This window comes from Arthroderma uncinatum (assembly GCF_011692745.1).
Source record: "Arthroderma uncinatum strain CBS 119779 chromosome Unknown scaffold2, whole genome shotgun sequence".
Lineage (NCBI taxonomy): Eukaryota > Fungi > Ascomycota > Eurotiomycetes > Onygenales > Arthrodermataceae > Arthroderma > Arthroderma uncinatum.
This window is the reverse complement of record NW_022983864.1, coordinates 1,820,051-1,837,265: the sequence shown is the minus strand read 5'-3', so window position 1 is coordinate 1,837,265 and position 17,215 is coordinate 1,820,051. Positions and strand designations below refer to the sequence as shown.

General features: G+C 49.3%; 2 protein-coding genes across 2 annotated transcripts; one reads left to right on the top strand and one right to left on the bottom strand.

Annotated features, from left to right (window-relative positions):
- Nucleotides 1–2: 2 nt before the first annotated feature.
- On the bottom strand, nucleotides 3–2,136 carry GIQ15_02506 (uncharacterized protein; the record flags this gene model as incomplete). Its single annotated transcript, XM_033549923.1, has 7 exons — nucleotides 3–76; nucleotides 152–845; nucleotides 900–1,177; nucleotides 1,236–1,574; nucleotides 1,641–1,835; nucleotides 1,888–2,042; nucleotides 2,105–2,136. 7 exons carry the CDS (start codon nucleotides 2,134–2,136, stop codon nucleotides 3–5), a joined length of 1,767 nt encoding a protein of 588 aa, XP_033407084.1.
- Nucleotides 2,137–12,219: 10,083 nt separating this feature from the next.
- GIQ15_02505 (uncharacterized protein) lies at nucleotides 12,220–14,341 on the top strand (the record flags this gene model as incomplete). The annotated part of the gene is made up of 3 exons (XM_033549922.1): nucleotides 12,220–12,708; nucleotides 12,764–13,046; nucleotides 13,107–14,341. 3 exons carry the CDS (start codon nucleotides 12,220–12,222, stop codon nucleotides 14,339–14,341), a joined length of 2,007 nt encoding a protein of 668 aa, XP_033407083.1.
- Nucleotides 14,342–17,215: the final 2,874 nt, after the last annotated feature.

Genomic DNA, 17,215 nt, shown 5'->3' with positions numbered 1-17,215 from the left:
ATTTATTCCCGAGAGACGTCACGGCCGAAGAGTTTGGCTTTGAGCCAGTCGACTACGACCAGGACACGGTTGCGTGCTACAAAATCAAGCGGTTAATTCAATGCTTTATAAAGTTCGATCCATGGCAGGGTGTATGAAAGTGTAAACTTACTGCTAAAACACATGCTCAGATAGGCGCTTCTCCAGAAGAGGTAGGTCAGAGTTCCACCGCTGGCGATGTTTCCGCTCAACCAGCTGATGTCGGCTACGGCACGCTCTTTACCAATGTATGCCAAACTTCCCTGGTGAGAGTATTGGAAGGGACCAACTTGCTTGGTTCGTTTCAACTGGTGTTGCAGGGCTCTGATTTCGTCTAGGATCTTGTTGCGATCTGTGTCGTCCTTGGCCTCTGATTGCGCAATCGATAGAGCACTGAGCTCCTTTTCGATGTCGTCGGTCTTCGCCATGGTGTTGAACAGTCTAGCTAAGAAGGCACCTTCCTGGCTGGCTACCTGAGCGGTTGGAGCATAGTTGGTTATGGCACAATCTCCGACAGCCCAGATGTTTTCAGTTCCGTTCACGACGAGATATTCGTTGACAGCGAGACCACGGCGGGACTTCTTCTGTGCAGGTATTTGGCCCATAAGATCGCGGACTACATCTCGTACAGCGTTTCCAGTGGCCCACACCAAGAGACCGTAGGGAATTTTCTCAATCTCCTTTGAGCCATCTTCTTTGGTGACCTGAGCTTCAATGTACTTATCGGTGACGTTCTTGACCATGGTTCCAGTTCGAATGGTGATAGCCTCCTCCTTGAAAGTGGATTCGGTATAGTCGATCAGCTGCTTGGAAAACATGGGAAGGACCTGAAATTGCGTTAGTTCCTAGTTCAAACGCGTCTGGCAAAAGAGAGTACTAACATTGGGAAGAGCTTCAACTAGGGTGACATGGAAGTTGTCCTTGATATCAGGAACCCATTTCCTGAGGTCCTCGTTGAAGAAGTCCTGCAGCTCACCGGCGAACTCGACACCAGTTGGGCCACCGCCAACGACCACCATATGGAGAAGTCGCTTGATCTCATCCTGAGTCTGGTCCTTGAATATGGCGGTTTCAACACAGTCCATGATGCGTGTTCTGATCTTCTGAGCATCACCAACTTCCTTCAAGAAGCAAGAGTGTTCTTGGACACCAGGGATGCCTATAATTCAGAATTGATTAGCAATTGCCGGTTAATCATAACGAGCATTGTCACATACCAAAAGTAGCATTCTGGGCTCCGACTCCTACAACCAAAAGGTCGAATGGAACTTGAGTGTGAGAGGTATCACCCTTGATCTCTGAATCGTCACTGATATGGACAACACGGTTTTCATAGTCGATCTTGGTCGCCTTAGCTTCGTAGTACTTGACAGTGGCTTTCTTGTGGCGGAGGATGTTTCTGATAGGCTCCATAATCGAACGATGCTCGATCAATCCGGTGGTACACGAAGGGAGAAGGGGCGTGAACAAGAAGAAATTCCGCGGAGAGATGACGACGACATTGTAGTTTTCAGTATCGAGCTTCTTCAGGAGAGACACAGAGCCCCATCCGGTTCCTATTTTTGAGCAATATGTCAGATATCAAAGCTACGTAGGGCAGACAGATGAGCTAGTATACATACCTAGAATGACGAGTGTTTTCTTGTCCGGACGAGGGGAGATCTGCTCTGCCGGATTCCGATGCAGATAGACATTATATGCCGTCCATCCGGCAGTCCCAAACATAGACAGTAATATCAACCGAAAGGTCCATCTGAAGAACCGAAACCTCTTCTTCCTGGGTGCCGGGGGTGGAGGCGGAGGTGGTGAGCTCGCCGCTGGAGGAACAACGACGGCATCTGCATAGGTTCTTCGAAAGCAATTACTGACAGCTAGCTTTCTGGACAACGCAGAGCCCTTCAGCAACGGCACTCCGCGCTGCAATTGCTGTTGTCCCGTTGCTGGTGTTCGGGTGCATATCGAGCGGCGCAAACCTGGCGATGACGAAAAGTCCCGGCCTGTTCGGGCCAGCAACCTCAGCGTCCCTGGAGCTCGCGCAGCCATGGCTTAGCAAGCTGCGTCAACAATGAAGCAGCAATGCGGTTACTGGGAAGCGCCAGAACCAAACGAACGAAGCATTGAGATCGTTACGAGACTGCAAAGAGTCAGGAATATATTCCAAGACCTTCAGAGATTTTTTCCTCAATCACGTTTTTGCGCAGCTTGTTTTGCTTTGACCGGCCGGTTTCGGTGGAGAGAGGCGGTTAGTCAGCCAGCCACTGACGACAGTGAAACAGAATATAAGACAGAAGATAGACGGAATATAGAGGACAGAAGATGAGATGAGAGATGAGACGAGACGACAGAGGATACGGCAGAGACAGAGGACGACAGAAGATAGAAGACAGAGATACGGCAGCGAGCGAGGGATGAGCAACCTCGGCTCAGCTATCTGGATGCTCGACTATGACATATGGAGAGAGCTTCATCCCCGCCAGCAGTCAGCCTGTCTTCCGATTATCTCCATCGCCGGGATGGAGATGGAGCTGGAGGAGCAGGACGAGGTCGTCGTCGCCTGTTGAGACAGCTCGACACAGTCGCGGAGCAGGAGTATCAACATCAGCAAGCTCCCGTCCTAGAGACGAGATCATGAGAATGCCTTGAGATCTAGAGATGCCTACCAGAGACCGCGATCTACATGGATCCCTAGTATCTGATGTCATCTTCGTCCTTTCAGCCGCACGAGAGCTGGATTAATCTTGCTCTGGCTTCGATCCCTACAGCATCAACGTCATTTGCCGTGCCATACATGAGGTCTATGAAGTCACGGCCGTGTACATGTTCATCCAAGTACCTGTGTCTACGGGTACCTTCCTGAGATCCATGGTAGCAAGATATTACTCCTGATTGATCGACTGATATTGATCACGCAGTACTTATCACCATAAAGCGGGACAGAGTTGGAATAAACAAAAGAAACACCTGCATCTGCATGGTTTCCCCTACATTCACACAACCTTAAACATTTTCGATGTCCTACATTTGTCCAGTCTGGCCGGCTTTTCATTGATCAGCTGAGGTTGGATATCTGCTGCCTTACACAAGAACAGCCGTCGTAAGTGATGATAACGATCCAGCGCAGGCAGCATATCAAGCAATCCGCCATAGAGAGCATACGTCACTTTGCCTTGCTTGCCGGTTATATTGTTCGTGATACCTAACGCCCACCGCCCACCGCCTAGTCCTATCGAAGATCTCATGTAGCACAGCGCCCGTTCGGTCTAACATGACTTCTCTCCCTCTCTCTCCCGGCTCAAATAAATCACGTTCATGCGTCTGCCAACTCCTGATTCTTGGGGGACGGTTGAATTATTAATAAACCAGCGGCATTGCGGAAAGCGAACCCGCGGAAACGGGAGTGCAAATTTCGTGTGTGACTGCAAACCTCGACCACGTTATAGACCGCTCTTAAGGACCAGGATTGAGAAATAACATGTTTGCCTTGGACATAGCCGGTGTGAAGATGATGTTTGATCCCTGTGTTGTTGCCTTCACATACCTATATTCCCCGGGTGTTACGGTACATATCGCAATATGGGCAGAGCCGGTGCCACACATCCTATCCTATGAAGAGCACAAAATAAGGAGTCCAAACCAGTAGACCGCCATTTCAATCCTGACTTCCCGAAAGCACAAGGCAGCCGTTTTCATTGCCGGGCCGCAGGGATGATGGTACCATGGCCGGTAGAGTACTCATCCAAAGCAACTGGATTCCAAGGTTTAGTCCCGTCGTGAATGCAATATTTTTCCTTCCTGGCAACGTCTTTATCTTGAGGTTCCTTTATTTCTCAACGTTCTAATTTTATCCCTCATGCGCCATAAAGGGTTCACGGAATAGGGTATGGGCCGGTTATCCGCAGGTGAAAAGGAACCCGCTGCGGACTCTGGTATGACTTTGGATAGAAGGGAATCCAAGGTAGTTCAGGCCAGTCTAGCCTTTAGATACTCCCGAAGTCGGTATGCTCAATCCAAGGCCCAAATAATGACATGTTGATAAAGGAAGAAGTACTTCCCAGGAGGTTGGAACGCATGCATGCGTTAATATTCGCGAACATGGGAATATCGGATCAAGACAGTAGATCCATTGTTCATTCAGAAGCTCATTTTATGGACACTTCCATAAAAATTTGTTTCTTTTGTCTGCTTTTCTTTCACCTCGTTTGGTACATGTCCGCATTACACGGCGGTTTTTATTATTGCCCATATAGCCCAGACAGGGTATTATCAATAAAATTGCGAAGGCCGAAAAGGCGAGCTGCGGTTCAGGCGGCATTACGATGCAGGATGCCAATAAATCTTGGACACCGTTCGTATGTACATATGTAATATGCTCAAAAGGTAACAGGGCACCGTTCATCAGAAGTAATCGGGGGTCTTACGGGCCTCAGCTGGGGGGTGAGGTGAGATCTTGGGGGCTGGGAACATGGTGCATTGCCTGCTGCGTCTTTTGAGCAGAGTAGATGGGGTTTCAAATGACTCCCCTCCTGGTGATTCGCCATGGCAACTTCACATATACACATCGTAAACAGGACGGGACGGAGGACTCGGTATGCAATCCGGCCAGGTATATCGATATGCAGTCCGCAGATCAAGAGCTGAGATTAACATGTCTTGGTCAAGTCATTCTGGTTAACTATATCGACTGAGGCGCCTGCTCCGCTACATCCATGCCCAATTGTATATGCATCTGGGATGTGGCAAAGAACGGGCGCAGGACTCAGGGATATTAAAAAAAAAGATCGCTGTTCGAAATAAATTGGTCATGTTCGTACTTGTGGTCCCCGATTCGAGAAAGCTTCGATACCTTTCTCCTAGAAGCAAACCATTAGATGCCACCACTGGTGAAATCAATGCAATCTGCGCCACCTTTTTGCATGTTGATCCAGGAGCCCGGGATATGTTTTAAGCCCACATATATACTTTTTCCTGGCTGAGAAATCGCATCCTGCGAGTTTCGGGCGTAGGAGTTGGCTTCCCCGTTCCCAAGAAGACGGCGACCCCGCCGAATCTCACCTCTCATGTGTGACGTAATTGAAACTATTGTTCGAAGTTCTCAAGACGGCGGCATTGGAAGCCGGCGACTGTACGGAGTAACCTGTAGGCGAGCTGATATAGTACGTTTAGACGCACGTTAGGTCGTTTTCTCAATCAACTGTGATATATGAGTTAGCATCCGAATCCCGGCTGAGCACAAGTTACATAACAGGCGTTTTGGATACTTAGCAGACTCCATATTGTTCGCTGGGGCCTGGTGTCACTCCCCTCGCTCGACTTAAAGGCGTTGCATCCAGCTGTGATTGGCGAGCGAGACCACGATATTGTCATATTACAGACAGGGGCCCGATCCCAGTCTCCATGCCTCCAGAGGGCCAAGCCGTCTTCGCGGCATGGATAAAGTGGGAAATGTGAGTTCAGAAATTTACTCCCGTACTCCGTATACACAGGGCAATGCACCGAAGACCGAATCCCATCATCTTACTCTGCAATCGACCCTCTTTTTCTTTCTTTTTTGCCTTGGGATTTTAGATAGAACCGCCAGACATCACAAGACATCACCGGACGTCTCCTTGCATTCTCCTGCATGGATTTCTCCATCTGCACAGAAGACAGAAAACGACTCCACGTGACCTGTAGATACCGCGGGTTTTACCCCTGGATAGAGACTCAGACTCAGACTCAAGATCAAGATTTAGGATCAAGATTCAAGAGACCAAGAAGGAGGCTTTGGAATAGAGTGCAGAAGGCAAATAACTATGGCGGTGCATCGATGACGCCTTTCGCAAACAGCCATCTCCGTCTCGTCTACTCCGTACCTACAAACGCAGTGGAATGCCGTTCAGACGAGCCATGAATGTATAAGTCTACTGGATAACTAACCAACCAAGAGCGGCAAACCCTGGCTAGGCTTCCTAGGAGCCCAAGCTCCGAACTCGATGAAATAGGATATGTTTACCCCTTGTTACTCCGTACCGAGTACGGCATTCTTTGTCTAGTTAGAGGTGCAACAACATCCAACGAATGAGCATTTTATATTACCATTGCAATCCTACGACCATGAGTCGCCGCCATCTCGGAACAGTACCTTGATAGACAAAGATAATGAGTACTCCGGATTCTTCGCGGGGTTTGCTCTGAGATCGATGCATGCCGGCAGGGCTGGGCTCAGTGTACGGAGTATCAGAGGCACATATAGGAACAAGATACGGAGTACGAAGCTCGGAGTACACCTTGCAGAACGTTTGTTACCCTCCTGTTGGTTCCTTGCATTATCGATACATCAAAGGGCCAGTTTTCTATCGTTAACCTGTTAGCATTTCCATTGCGTACTCCGTTCTCCATACAACTCCACGCAAACAGCGTACGAATCAGATGGAGATCCAACATGTGAAAAGCATCCCGTCAGCTTCAAGAACCTTAAAGGACCCTATGGCGCGAGGGTCGAGATCAAGGATGGACTCTAAAGTCTTCATGCATACGATGCGAGCGGATTATTGGGAGGGCTAGTTTCTAATTCGCCTAGCCACTCATGCCGCATGATCAAGCAGCTGGACAAAAGCGCCTCCATGCGCTACAGCTGGTGGGTGACAAGGGCTTGGGCTATATGGAGAACGGAGAAAGAGAGCAAGTGCTCCGGTAGCTCATGATGCATTTATTTTTGCTCCCACGGCGCCAAACAAAGGAGGCAAAAGAAACGGTGTTGGAGGCCCGAAGAAAAACGCAAATCATCCTATAGGAAAAAGCCACTATTCGTTGCCAGATGATCTGAATGGTACCTTCTTGTGATTCCCGATCTTGTGCGTGAAAGTGTAAAAGAAAACTTCGGGTTAGCTTTAATGGTGGCGCCCAGCGATCATAGATTTGTATTCCTGGGGAGGCCCATAAAAGTTGTACTTATGCGCATATCAAGCATGCAGCTTTAATAAGCACATTTATTATGAGCCGGGGAGGGTAGGATATTGAATATTCCATCTGTTAAGCCCTCATTTTTGCGCCTTTAGAGCCGCTTGGTGAGCTTTACGATTGGCTCCCAGATATCAACGAGAAACACAAGCCGAAGCCCGTCCCAGCTGGGGCCCCTTCGATGCACCTTGACCATACCCAGCTACCTATCGTTCGGCAATTCCTATTCCAGCGGAGCCTGACACTTATACGTAACCTTTTAAAGCGTGTGCGCAAACAGAAAGTATGGAGGCACTCCATATGATACGAGGTGATGTTGTCGCGTAAAGTGCTTTTTAAAAATGTTGGTTTGCGATATATAGATATCTCCTAGGTTTATTGCCATATTCAGGATCAGGATCTAGGAACGGGGTTAGCCCCGTGCTAGGGGATACGGAGTATCAATGTGACCTTCTTGCAAGGGGACAAGGCTGATCAAGGACCATGCTGGCACCTCTAACACAACAGATAGCCATACGTAAATCTTACTAAGTAGGTATCTCACCATGCGATTCCAAGAACTAGATCTCAGTAGTTTCTTGTCCACCCTGCCTCATGTGTGGTGCAACCGATTATTAAAAATAGAGCGGTGTGAGTGTTTCTCCAGTTGTTGTTTGGGATATCGATCCCCGTGCAAGGATGCCGCGATGCCGTAAAAAATGCCCACAAGCCCTTTTGGTTCAACGAAATGTTGCCGTCTTCGCTTGTTTAGCCCTTTCGATATCATCCGAGGATCGCCGAGGACGCTGCGTATAGAAGCAGACCTTGCCTCCTGATTCCACTGTGTGTCGATCCATAGGAGGGAAAGAAAAACCGCCTGTTTCGGTACGGAGTAAAAGTATTCTCATCCTGCGGTGCCCGTATATGTCCTCTCGCGGTTTACCCGGTCAAACCAAATTACAGGGCCTGGAGATGCAGTGGTAAATCACCTTCTTGGTAAAGAAACACGCTGTGGAATAACTGTGCTTGGCTGCAGTCATCGTTAGGTTCTGTCCCACCGTTTACTCGCAATATAAGTGAGTGTGCTTCTATAGCCTGTCTCCTCCGTCTTGCGTGTGTTGAGATCTTAGATCTAAGGATATTTCAGCCAATAAACGGCCTGGCTGCGGCGTATTTTTGCATGGGCGCCAACCGTTAGTTTGTCACTCTGCAGCGAGCGTATCCCAGGCCCATAGCACATTCCATAGTATGTAACGAAAGTTACGGAGCCCCCGTACAAACTAGGCAGTGGACTGGCGTAATTTTTTGCCTTTTTTTGCCTTTCCCTGTCCGTCCGAACGATGTTCCAACTTGACGCAAAGCCGGAGATTCCATCCAAATCCAGCAGCCAGCTTTCACTCCCGAGCGTTAAAGTACGCATGTACCCAGAGTAAAATGTATTCCTCATAGTACCATGGATAATCTGCATAATGTAATCGCCGCGCTCAAGGCTGTGCCATTCAGTTATGCCCGATGGCACTGATCCGGTGGGACCCTTGACCTTGCTGCCGGGTCATGCTGGTGGCGGGCGCCTGAGGGGGAAGAGAAGTCGAGAGTGCTCCAGGAGAACCAGATTCCTTGATGCTATCGGCCTAGCACGCAAAAACCAGGCTGGCTATATCGGCCTAAACTGCGTGAGATGGAGAGGAGCTAGCCATGCGGTCCCCTTTGCAGACACCATCGATGATTGGATCCTTCGCGTTTCCCTCGCAGCCCTTGACTCCTGGTGCTTGCGTGCGTCGTCAGGGAGTGAGAAGACCGGGCTGAGCTTTGGTAAGACGCCGTCGAGAAGTATAAGTTAAGTAACTTATATTGGCGGGCGAATGATGGACGGGCTAGGCTACAGATCGCGGCAAAAGGGATGTAACTTCTCCGTCCACGACAACGATTTCGAATAATGAATTATTTCGCCCTGGACCAGACGCTTCGTCTTTCTTCCTTTTTTTTCCCCCCCTCGTCTTTTTTTCACTTTTTATCAGGCGTAGAGCTGGACGCGGCATGATGGTGGCACAGCGGCAGCAGAGTACTCGCACCCGTCACGCATAACGACGATGGATGAATGACTGAATGGATGAAAGTCAGCTAGGGTCGCTTGTTAGTGTAGTGCTCGGTGTCTTATCGACGTATCATGCTAAGCGTTTAGATCAGAAGTTTTACATAATCTCGAGATATTCTGGTGCTATCGTGTTTGCGTTGGTTTTGTACGTGTGAGAATCCGTACATATCTTCGGACTATGAACATGGGCGGTCCACATTACAAGCAAGTCCTGCCATTATGACAAGGATGAAGGCCAACAGTCAAGCAGCATGAAGCATGACCACAGCACAAGGCGGAATAACTGGTTCGATAGTATACTATCATGATCATCCACCTGCCTGCAAACTAGGACCGGTTGAAAGTAGGGGGCACAAACCGTTTCTGTCTGTCCGGTTTGACGGCCCCAAAGAGGTTTCATGTTTTCTTTTACGAGCCAGCATCACCAGGAATAATAACGGGGAACAAGCGATGGGCGATGGGCGATGGAGATGGGCGACGGCGGCGGCCAGCTAGCGCTCGAAGAATGGCAGCTTATCGTTACAGCCTCCATTACACCCAACCAGAGCGAGCACGCCGCAGGCAGCTGGCAGCTCCGGCCTCCAGGATCGTAGGCGAGCGACGGCGAACGGAGGTCTTAGGTTTGCTGTCTTACCTCAGGCCTGCCCTCTTGTCGTCGTCGTCACATTCGTACGTACCCAAGCGAAAGAGGCAAATATGAAGCCGTGGGGGGCAGATGGGATATAGGAAAAATGACCTATACATGCAGATTGAGCAGAGGTCCCTCGACAGAAAGTACGAAAAGTATCTCTCTCCTGTGCCGTCCCGTCGACCTGATTTGCTTTGCGGTGAAAGAAAAAACATCATCATCATCCCCCCCCTTGTCTCTGCTAGGCATAATTATAATTAGCAATTTCTCTTTTTCCTTTATCCTCAAATATCCCGTACCCAAGATAAGTCAACAGACTCAAATCCTCAGCCGGGAAGGGTGTACGCCGTGCATATGTATCCTGTTAATTACGCCTACCAAGAAGGAAGGGGGCCTTGCCTTGTCGCCTGAGATTGATTCGTATCGCCAGCGCAAAGGGTCACGTCATACACTGCAGAAGGGGGACCATCGTTTACGTAGAAGTATGTATACGGATAGCGGGCGGACTTGTTATACACCCTGGTGATGGGTTTGGCAGGGAGTTAAGACATGCCGCCTGCGGATGGGACGGTCGGTGGAGGAGCGAGCAGCGCGAGTAGCGAACGGAGGCTGGGGGTGGGAGGATCCAGGGAGATCCTCAGTTGTTTGTGTGGTGGTGGCTCGTAAAAGTCGCCAGATCAGCCTTTTGCTGCTTCTCAGGTCTTTTTGCCGTGTCACCACTTTATTATTCGCTCTCTGTTCGTGTTGTTGTGTCGTCTCATCCTGACTCCGTCCCCTTTATGCGAAGCATAAGACGAATATGGTGAAACACAGACATCCACCAGCTAATCATTATGGCTGGTGCTATTTTGATAAGGCCGCCCATGGATAGACACAAGTAGTGAAGTAAAAATGTGGATTTAGTAGCTCATCGTTAGTTCTGTTCTGGGGGCCACGACCGTGGATGGAGGGCTGTACGGAGTAGAGAGGTGACTGGGCGGACTTTCTGATGCAAGTGACTTGACGGGTATCGTTAGCCAGACAGCAGGCAGGCCCATATCAAAGGATGAGACAAGACTATTTGCTCAAACCGCAGCAGGGCGTCCATCGTCCGTCTTCCGTCGTACTGCTATCACGCAATAATAACATCGCAGCCCAGCCTACATACGAGCGAGGCAACGGAGATGCAAGACACATCCAGGTACTCCGTAGATGACAACGAGATCATGAGGGATCTTGGGGGTGTGATACGAGCTAGCTGGTCTTTTTGAGATTCCGTTTAGGGCGGCTTCTGACCGACATGGCAGCGCCTTGAGCCATGAGCTTGAGCCCGAGCCTGAGCCTGAGCCCTTGTCAAGATATACATATGGCCTACACCCATAGTTAGTACGGGGAAAGACAAGCCTGGACGCACAAAGTAAAAAAAAAAAAAGGGCGTACTATAGTTATGTATACTCCGTACTTACACCGGCCTTTGCTTTTTGCCTTTTTGTTTCCTTCGTCTCTTGTCTCTCGTCGTTGGCTTCATCGTGCCTTAGGGCAGACCGACCCCCTGGCTCCTGAACTCCTGCATCCCAACAGTCGGTCGCCCAGCATCCAGCGTCCCATCAACCAGGGCTCGCCTCCGTCTATCCATCCTGTATCTCCGTGCTAAAGATGCCAGCAGCAACGAAATAAAAAAAAAGTAAAAATAACGATCAGCCGCCTTAGAGGTTTTTGTTTCCGGGTCAAACTTCGCCCAAGGGCAAAAAATAATAAAAAATAACTTTTCATGCTGGAGACTTGCATTTCCCCCATCGCATTCCCATCCGGCTCTTTTTTTTTACACTTTCTTTTTTGTGAAAAATTAGCTGGATGGCTGAATGGCAATCCGGTGGCCCAGAGTTAGTGCTCCAGAGAACGAGGTAGTGGATCATGGATGGTGGATGGATGGATGGATGGATGCGACCCTCAGACTGCGTCCTATCCATCCCTTTCATTTGCGTCTCATTTGCGCGCCGCTTGATTGCTGGCTTTATTGCCTCGGGTGCTGTAGAGCTGTAGATGTTGCTGATGCTGATGCTCGTCTATGACTTGCCCCCTTTCTTCTGCCTCCTTTCTCGTGTCTGCCGCCGGACATGTTTTAGTGACTTCTTGCCCTCCTATCCACGGCTGGTCGTCCCGCTTGGCTGGCTATCCCCATCCCCGCCACGGTTCGTCTCGTCTCTGAGATGGGTGATTGAACCGTCCAGAGCTTCGCTGGTCCTGCCGAGAGCTTCTTCTGTGTCCGTAGTCCTGGGCTGCTTGTCCTGCTGCTCCACCTGGGGGGGGGGGGGGGGCTTCGTCCCTTTTGCCTTCAGTCTTCGTCATCCATTGTTGCATGTCCTGCGATGCTAGCCCTGGAGGACATGGACTTGTCTTCTCTTCTGCTCTCTTCTCTTCTTCTTCATCTTCATTCTTCTCTTAATCATCTTCGGTGAAGCATTGTTGCTTCACTCAAACCACTTTGATACTCACCATCATGCCCCAGTGACGTCTTATACAACGAGCTCACCGTCACTCGCATCTATATCTCTCTCGTCCCTCATTCTCCCCACCACCCATGCCTGCCATCATCGATATACCGCCGAACCACTTCCTCCCGCACCCATTCCGGCCCTCCATATCGTCGTCGACCTCCAGGCAACGTCTCATCGACACAGCCGAGCTCTCCAGGCGGCAGGCGGAAATATCAAGACGGGGTGCGGACACGGAGACAGCTTCGGATATGGCGAGGATAGGGGTTGCCGTTGCGTCGTCGCTGCCACATCACTATGGAGGGTACTCGCATCCCAGGCCGGACGTCCAGATGGGTGTAGAGAGGAGGAACGTCACGACACCGACCACCAACAACACCTGCAGGGAGGACACAGCACAACAGCGGCCGTCACAGCGGCTGCCCCTGTCCCTGATCAGCCAGTACTCCAATATCAACCAGGAGACTTCTTCTTCGACCACGCCGGTCAAGTCTACAGCTTCCAGCATGTCAAGTCCGCAGCTCTCGTCTTCCATGACCGGCAACGGAGGAAATCTGGCGGAATTCGCTGCACAGGTAGGTCATGATCTATATATATCTAGTTTATACACTGATGCTAACTCTTGTGTAGGTATCTTGTTTATTTTGGTTTGCAAAGGCATCTAAATTGAAGCAGATCGAAGATGGCTCCTCGTCTTATACTCCTACTTCGCCCGTGGAGCTAGAATTCGCACCGAGCCCGGGGTTTAAGAAATGGGTTACCACAGTACTGACTACCACTCAAGTGAGCAAGAATGTCATACTGCTAGCTCTGCTGTTCATCTACCGGCTCAAGAAGTTCAATCCTGCGGTACGGGGGAAGCGCGGAAGCGAGTTTAGGCTAATGACCATAGCTCTCATGATGGGGAACAAGTGTATGTTTTTTTTATTGCTATTTGGCTTCATGTCTGTTATTCCTAACTTTTATATTCTAGTTCTGGATGACAACACATATACGAACAAGACATGGGCAGAGGTATCAGGAATATCAGTTCAGGAGATCCATGTGATGGAAGTCGAATTTCTCAGCAATGTTCGATATAACCTGTTTGTCACCAAAGAGGAGTGGAACCAGTGGCTCACCAAATTATCGGTCTTCTCAAATTACTTCGAAAAGGCGTCGAGGCTCAGCCTGGATGTTTACTCGGCGAATCGCTCCGCCCATACCTCGCCAGCTCATAGCCCGCTGACACCTTCTATGGACCCCTATCGAGCCTCCCAGCAGGCAGCAAAGATGGTATATCCAGCCTCCACCCATGCTTTCAACGTGAACCAAGCCCTATCATTGAGCATTCCACAAACCGGTGGTGTACCTCTCGGTCTCAACGACCCTACGTTGCGTCCAGCATTAGCAGTGGAACCATTAAGTGCCCATAGGAAACGCAGTTGGGATGACCAGGCGAATGAGAATCCAGCCAAGAGACCAGCAACCGCCACCACAAGTTGGGCTCGACCTTCGACTATGGCCTCCGCGCCGCTATACCAACCTTCTCACCTACCATCTACCGCACCGCCTACCCCGCAGACTCAGGTACCGACGAGTATGGTTTCCATGCCCTCGAACATGGCGCCGCAGCTTCCCAGGCCACTTCCAGCGTACCCGATGAGCTCTGTCAGTATTCCCAACTCTATAGCTCCATTTACCAGCACACAGCCTCTATCTACCACTCCCCGACCCACCATCTTCCCAATCAACACCACCCCGGCTCGTTGGAGCCAACCTCCAGTTTCTCAGGCATCACTGGCTCCATTACCCCTATCAAATCTTCAGCCTGGAATGCCAAACAGCTTCCCTGATCCTTCCCGGCGTACGGGCCCAGGTTCCTTCTCTGCATCTACCTCAACAACCATCTCACCCGCCATTCCTATATACTCCGTCCGCACACCTATCCACCTCTCGCCTTCCTCCATACTCCTGGACCGCAACTCTCCCTACCGACCGGTTCGAACAGTCAACACGCTTCTCTACCCGCCTCCACCTGGCTCACTTCTTCAGCCCCGACAGCTATCAGTCGACCTAATGCGGTACCAGCCGTTGGGTAAACGCAGCTCAGAAGATCGAGTAGATCGAACAGGCGTCCTTCCTTATTCCCAACCCAATATATGGGGGGAACAGTACTTCTCTCAGGTCCAACCAACCACCCAGACAGCACCTTACCATCAAGGTTAACAGAACCTCTAATTGGGAATGCAGGCCATGCCATTTCATGTTCTCATATCGTCCATTTCGGCTTTGAGTTTCATAATCTCTCGTTCGGCATATCTCGATTGTCTTTTTTCATTTTTGCATTGCATCGGTGTTCACAGTACTACTAGACAGGGAACCAGACTGGTACTCGAAAGCCATCATATCTGCTTTTAATTTTGATGTTATTCATTTCATGTTCACTCTGCATCGCGAAGCTTAGGGCGGCATTGTCTTGTTTTTTATTTATTTTTCATGCAACCTCTCAGCCTTGTGCTAATTTTTTTAACATGGCTTGACTCTGCCGCTGTGTTATTTCCATTTTCCATACGAAGGCATTTTCTGAAGCGTTCTTGTGATTATTTTTTCTTTCTTGAACGGTGGCTTGGTTGAAGGCATGCTCTAGTATTTTCTAAAATACCATTATCACGAGGATTGCATGTTTGGGAAGGCCATGGTGAATCAATGGGCTTTTATATAGTCCTTATACAGATACCAATTGATACGTACGAGTAAAGCATATGCCATACAGCACACCTCGGACTCATCGTATCCCTTTACTTTTTCAACTTCCCATGATAGTGCATATACGAAATCTTAGCTTGTTAGCTAGTAATAGGGCCTTGGATCTTGGGTGCCTTACCTTGCTCTTAAGGATAGCCCACAAGTCGAGAGATCCGGTTGATGGACACATTCCTCGACTGTCAAAGTTAAAGCATCTATATATTATGCACTATACACCTTTGTTGTCAAGTCTATATGTAGAAACGTCATACTGGTTGGTTTGTCAATTGTCCACCACCAGCATCCACCGCATCTTCTGGCCACGGTAACCACACAAATCGTTACGGACTTCTGAGGACACACATTCGCTTCATTTAAGAGTTTTTTCTCTCCAACTAGGTGCAGTGCCGTTTATATCTCTCGTGGGTGAACGTTTGCCATGAAAAGTTCATGACCATCTAGCACTTTTTCCAGAAGAAGACGAGGATAGAAGGGATTTCATAAAGCTGGTACCACGGTTGCTTAATGGTGTTGGCAGCTTGCCTCTATACCCAAATTCTTACAGGAAGATATACGCGAAGGCCAGCCGAATTATGATACCACAGCTATCGATGCTTGAAACCTGTTCTTAATTCTGATCTCCCAAAAGGAACCTAGCCGTGATCCAGCTGCTATGCAACGCACCGCCCTTCCTGGAAACCCGGCCGGCTATCTGTTGAAAATCTCCTCCACATCAAATGACCAAGTAGGAGATTGAGCCAACAGGCAGCTGGCCCTATGAGAGGCCTAGCCCCTAAGTCAACAACCTCCGATGTCTTATGAGCAAAGCAGGAAGGCTTCTTCAGGAGGTCTTGTTCTCGCATAAGCTATACTTTTAGCTTCGAAAACAGCCATGATATTTCTAATGTAAGACTACTAATACCAATAATTCCAACTCAGGGAAACAAATAAACCGGTTGCTAACCCTGCTAATAGCTGTATATATATAGTCTATTAGCGGCTCTTTCTCACTTCTGAGGGATGAGATTTTCCATTCTTTGCGTTCGTCCGCTATGCATGAACCGAAAACATACTGTCTTCCAGTTACGAATATCCTCCAACAAGTATGGATATACCCCAGCTGCTTATACAGCTTCAAGGATAGGAAACAAACATGAACATAAACCGATGTCTATCTTCCTCGAGAGAAAACATTAATCATATCTCAAAGGGGGAGAACGAAGGCTAGCCCCGAGGAAAACCAGAGGAACCAGCCAAGTGTGGAACCGGCAAAGCTGAAGAAACCCGGGCATCATGGGTTGGTGTCTAGCCCATAAAACAGGCGGTAGACATACAAGGAGCGAAGGAACCTATCTCAGCTGAAGAAGAAGAGGCCATAGCTACAACCAGAAAAGCAAAGAAGGGGGGATATGACACTTTGCATTTCAGCTCTCATCTCTTCACAGGCGACCGTCAACCCATACACAGTTGGCTAGGCATTCTCGCCCATACTCCAGCCTTGGCCATCATCCATACCCATGGACCACGCGTTCAAGATATATATGACTGGGATATCGGAAACAAGCAGGAGTAGGCGCAAAGTAATTCTCGCAAGAGATAGTTATACCAAACAGCCGATCAGTCAAAAATGCCCATCCTGATTCAGAACCAAGCTTGGTTTGGCCCCTATGACGGAGCCCTTAGGATCATCTCGACGTTGAGACCAAGACATAGGTATTTAACAGCTGCCGCCCTCCCATCTCATCATGACTTCATATGGAAGGAAGTTGGTCGTTAGAGAAATTTAAGGTACGAGAGCATCGATGACAAGGAGCAGATCATTCCTTGCAGGCCTCCCGGCCAGGGTTATGATGCGGAACGTGTTTGAAGACCGCTGCCCAGTTACCCCACGAACGATCGGAAATCTAGGCAGAGAATCCACCCGATGGGATATAAAAATACCTGTCTACGCCTTTGCCATCTACCCTGGTCCCTGAAAACGATATCGTGATCACTTTCTACCTCACTGTCGGAGGTATGCCCGAAAATGATACGTGTCCACTCACAACATTACTCGTATATACATACAGTCTACTTTTACTGAGAGGGTCCAACCGCCTTATCCTCGTCGGATGCCATCCCCATAGCATGAGGATGCGGTACCTTGCTGGACCATCAGCCTCCTCCTGGGCCATGGCTGCCCCCGCGTATCCTGCACATATATGCACGCCTGATAAAACAACCGAGCGGGGAGGACAGACACAGGAATGCCTTACGGTCTTAGATTGTTCGATGAGATAATGATTAATAGTTCTCAAGCTAAGTACATGGGGTGCATCATGTTTCCGTGCGTCTCTTCATGTAGACCTGTTTTCC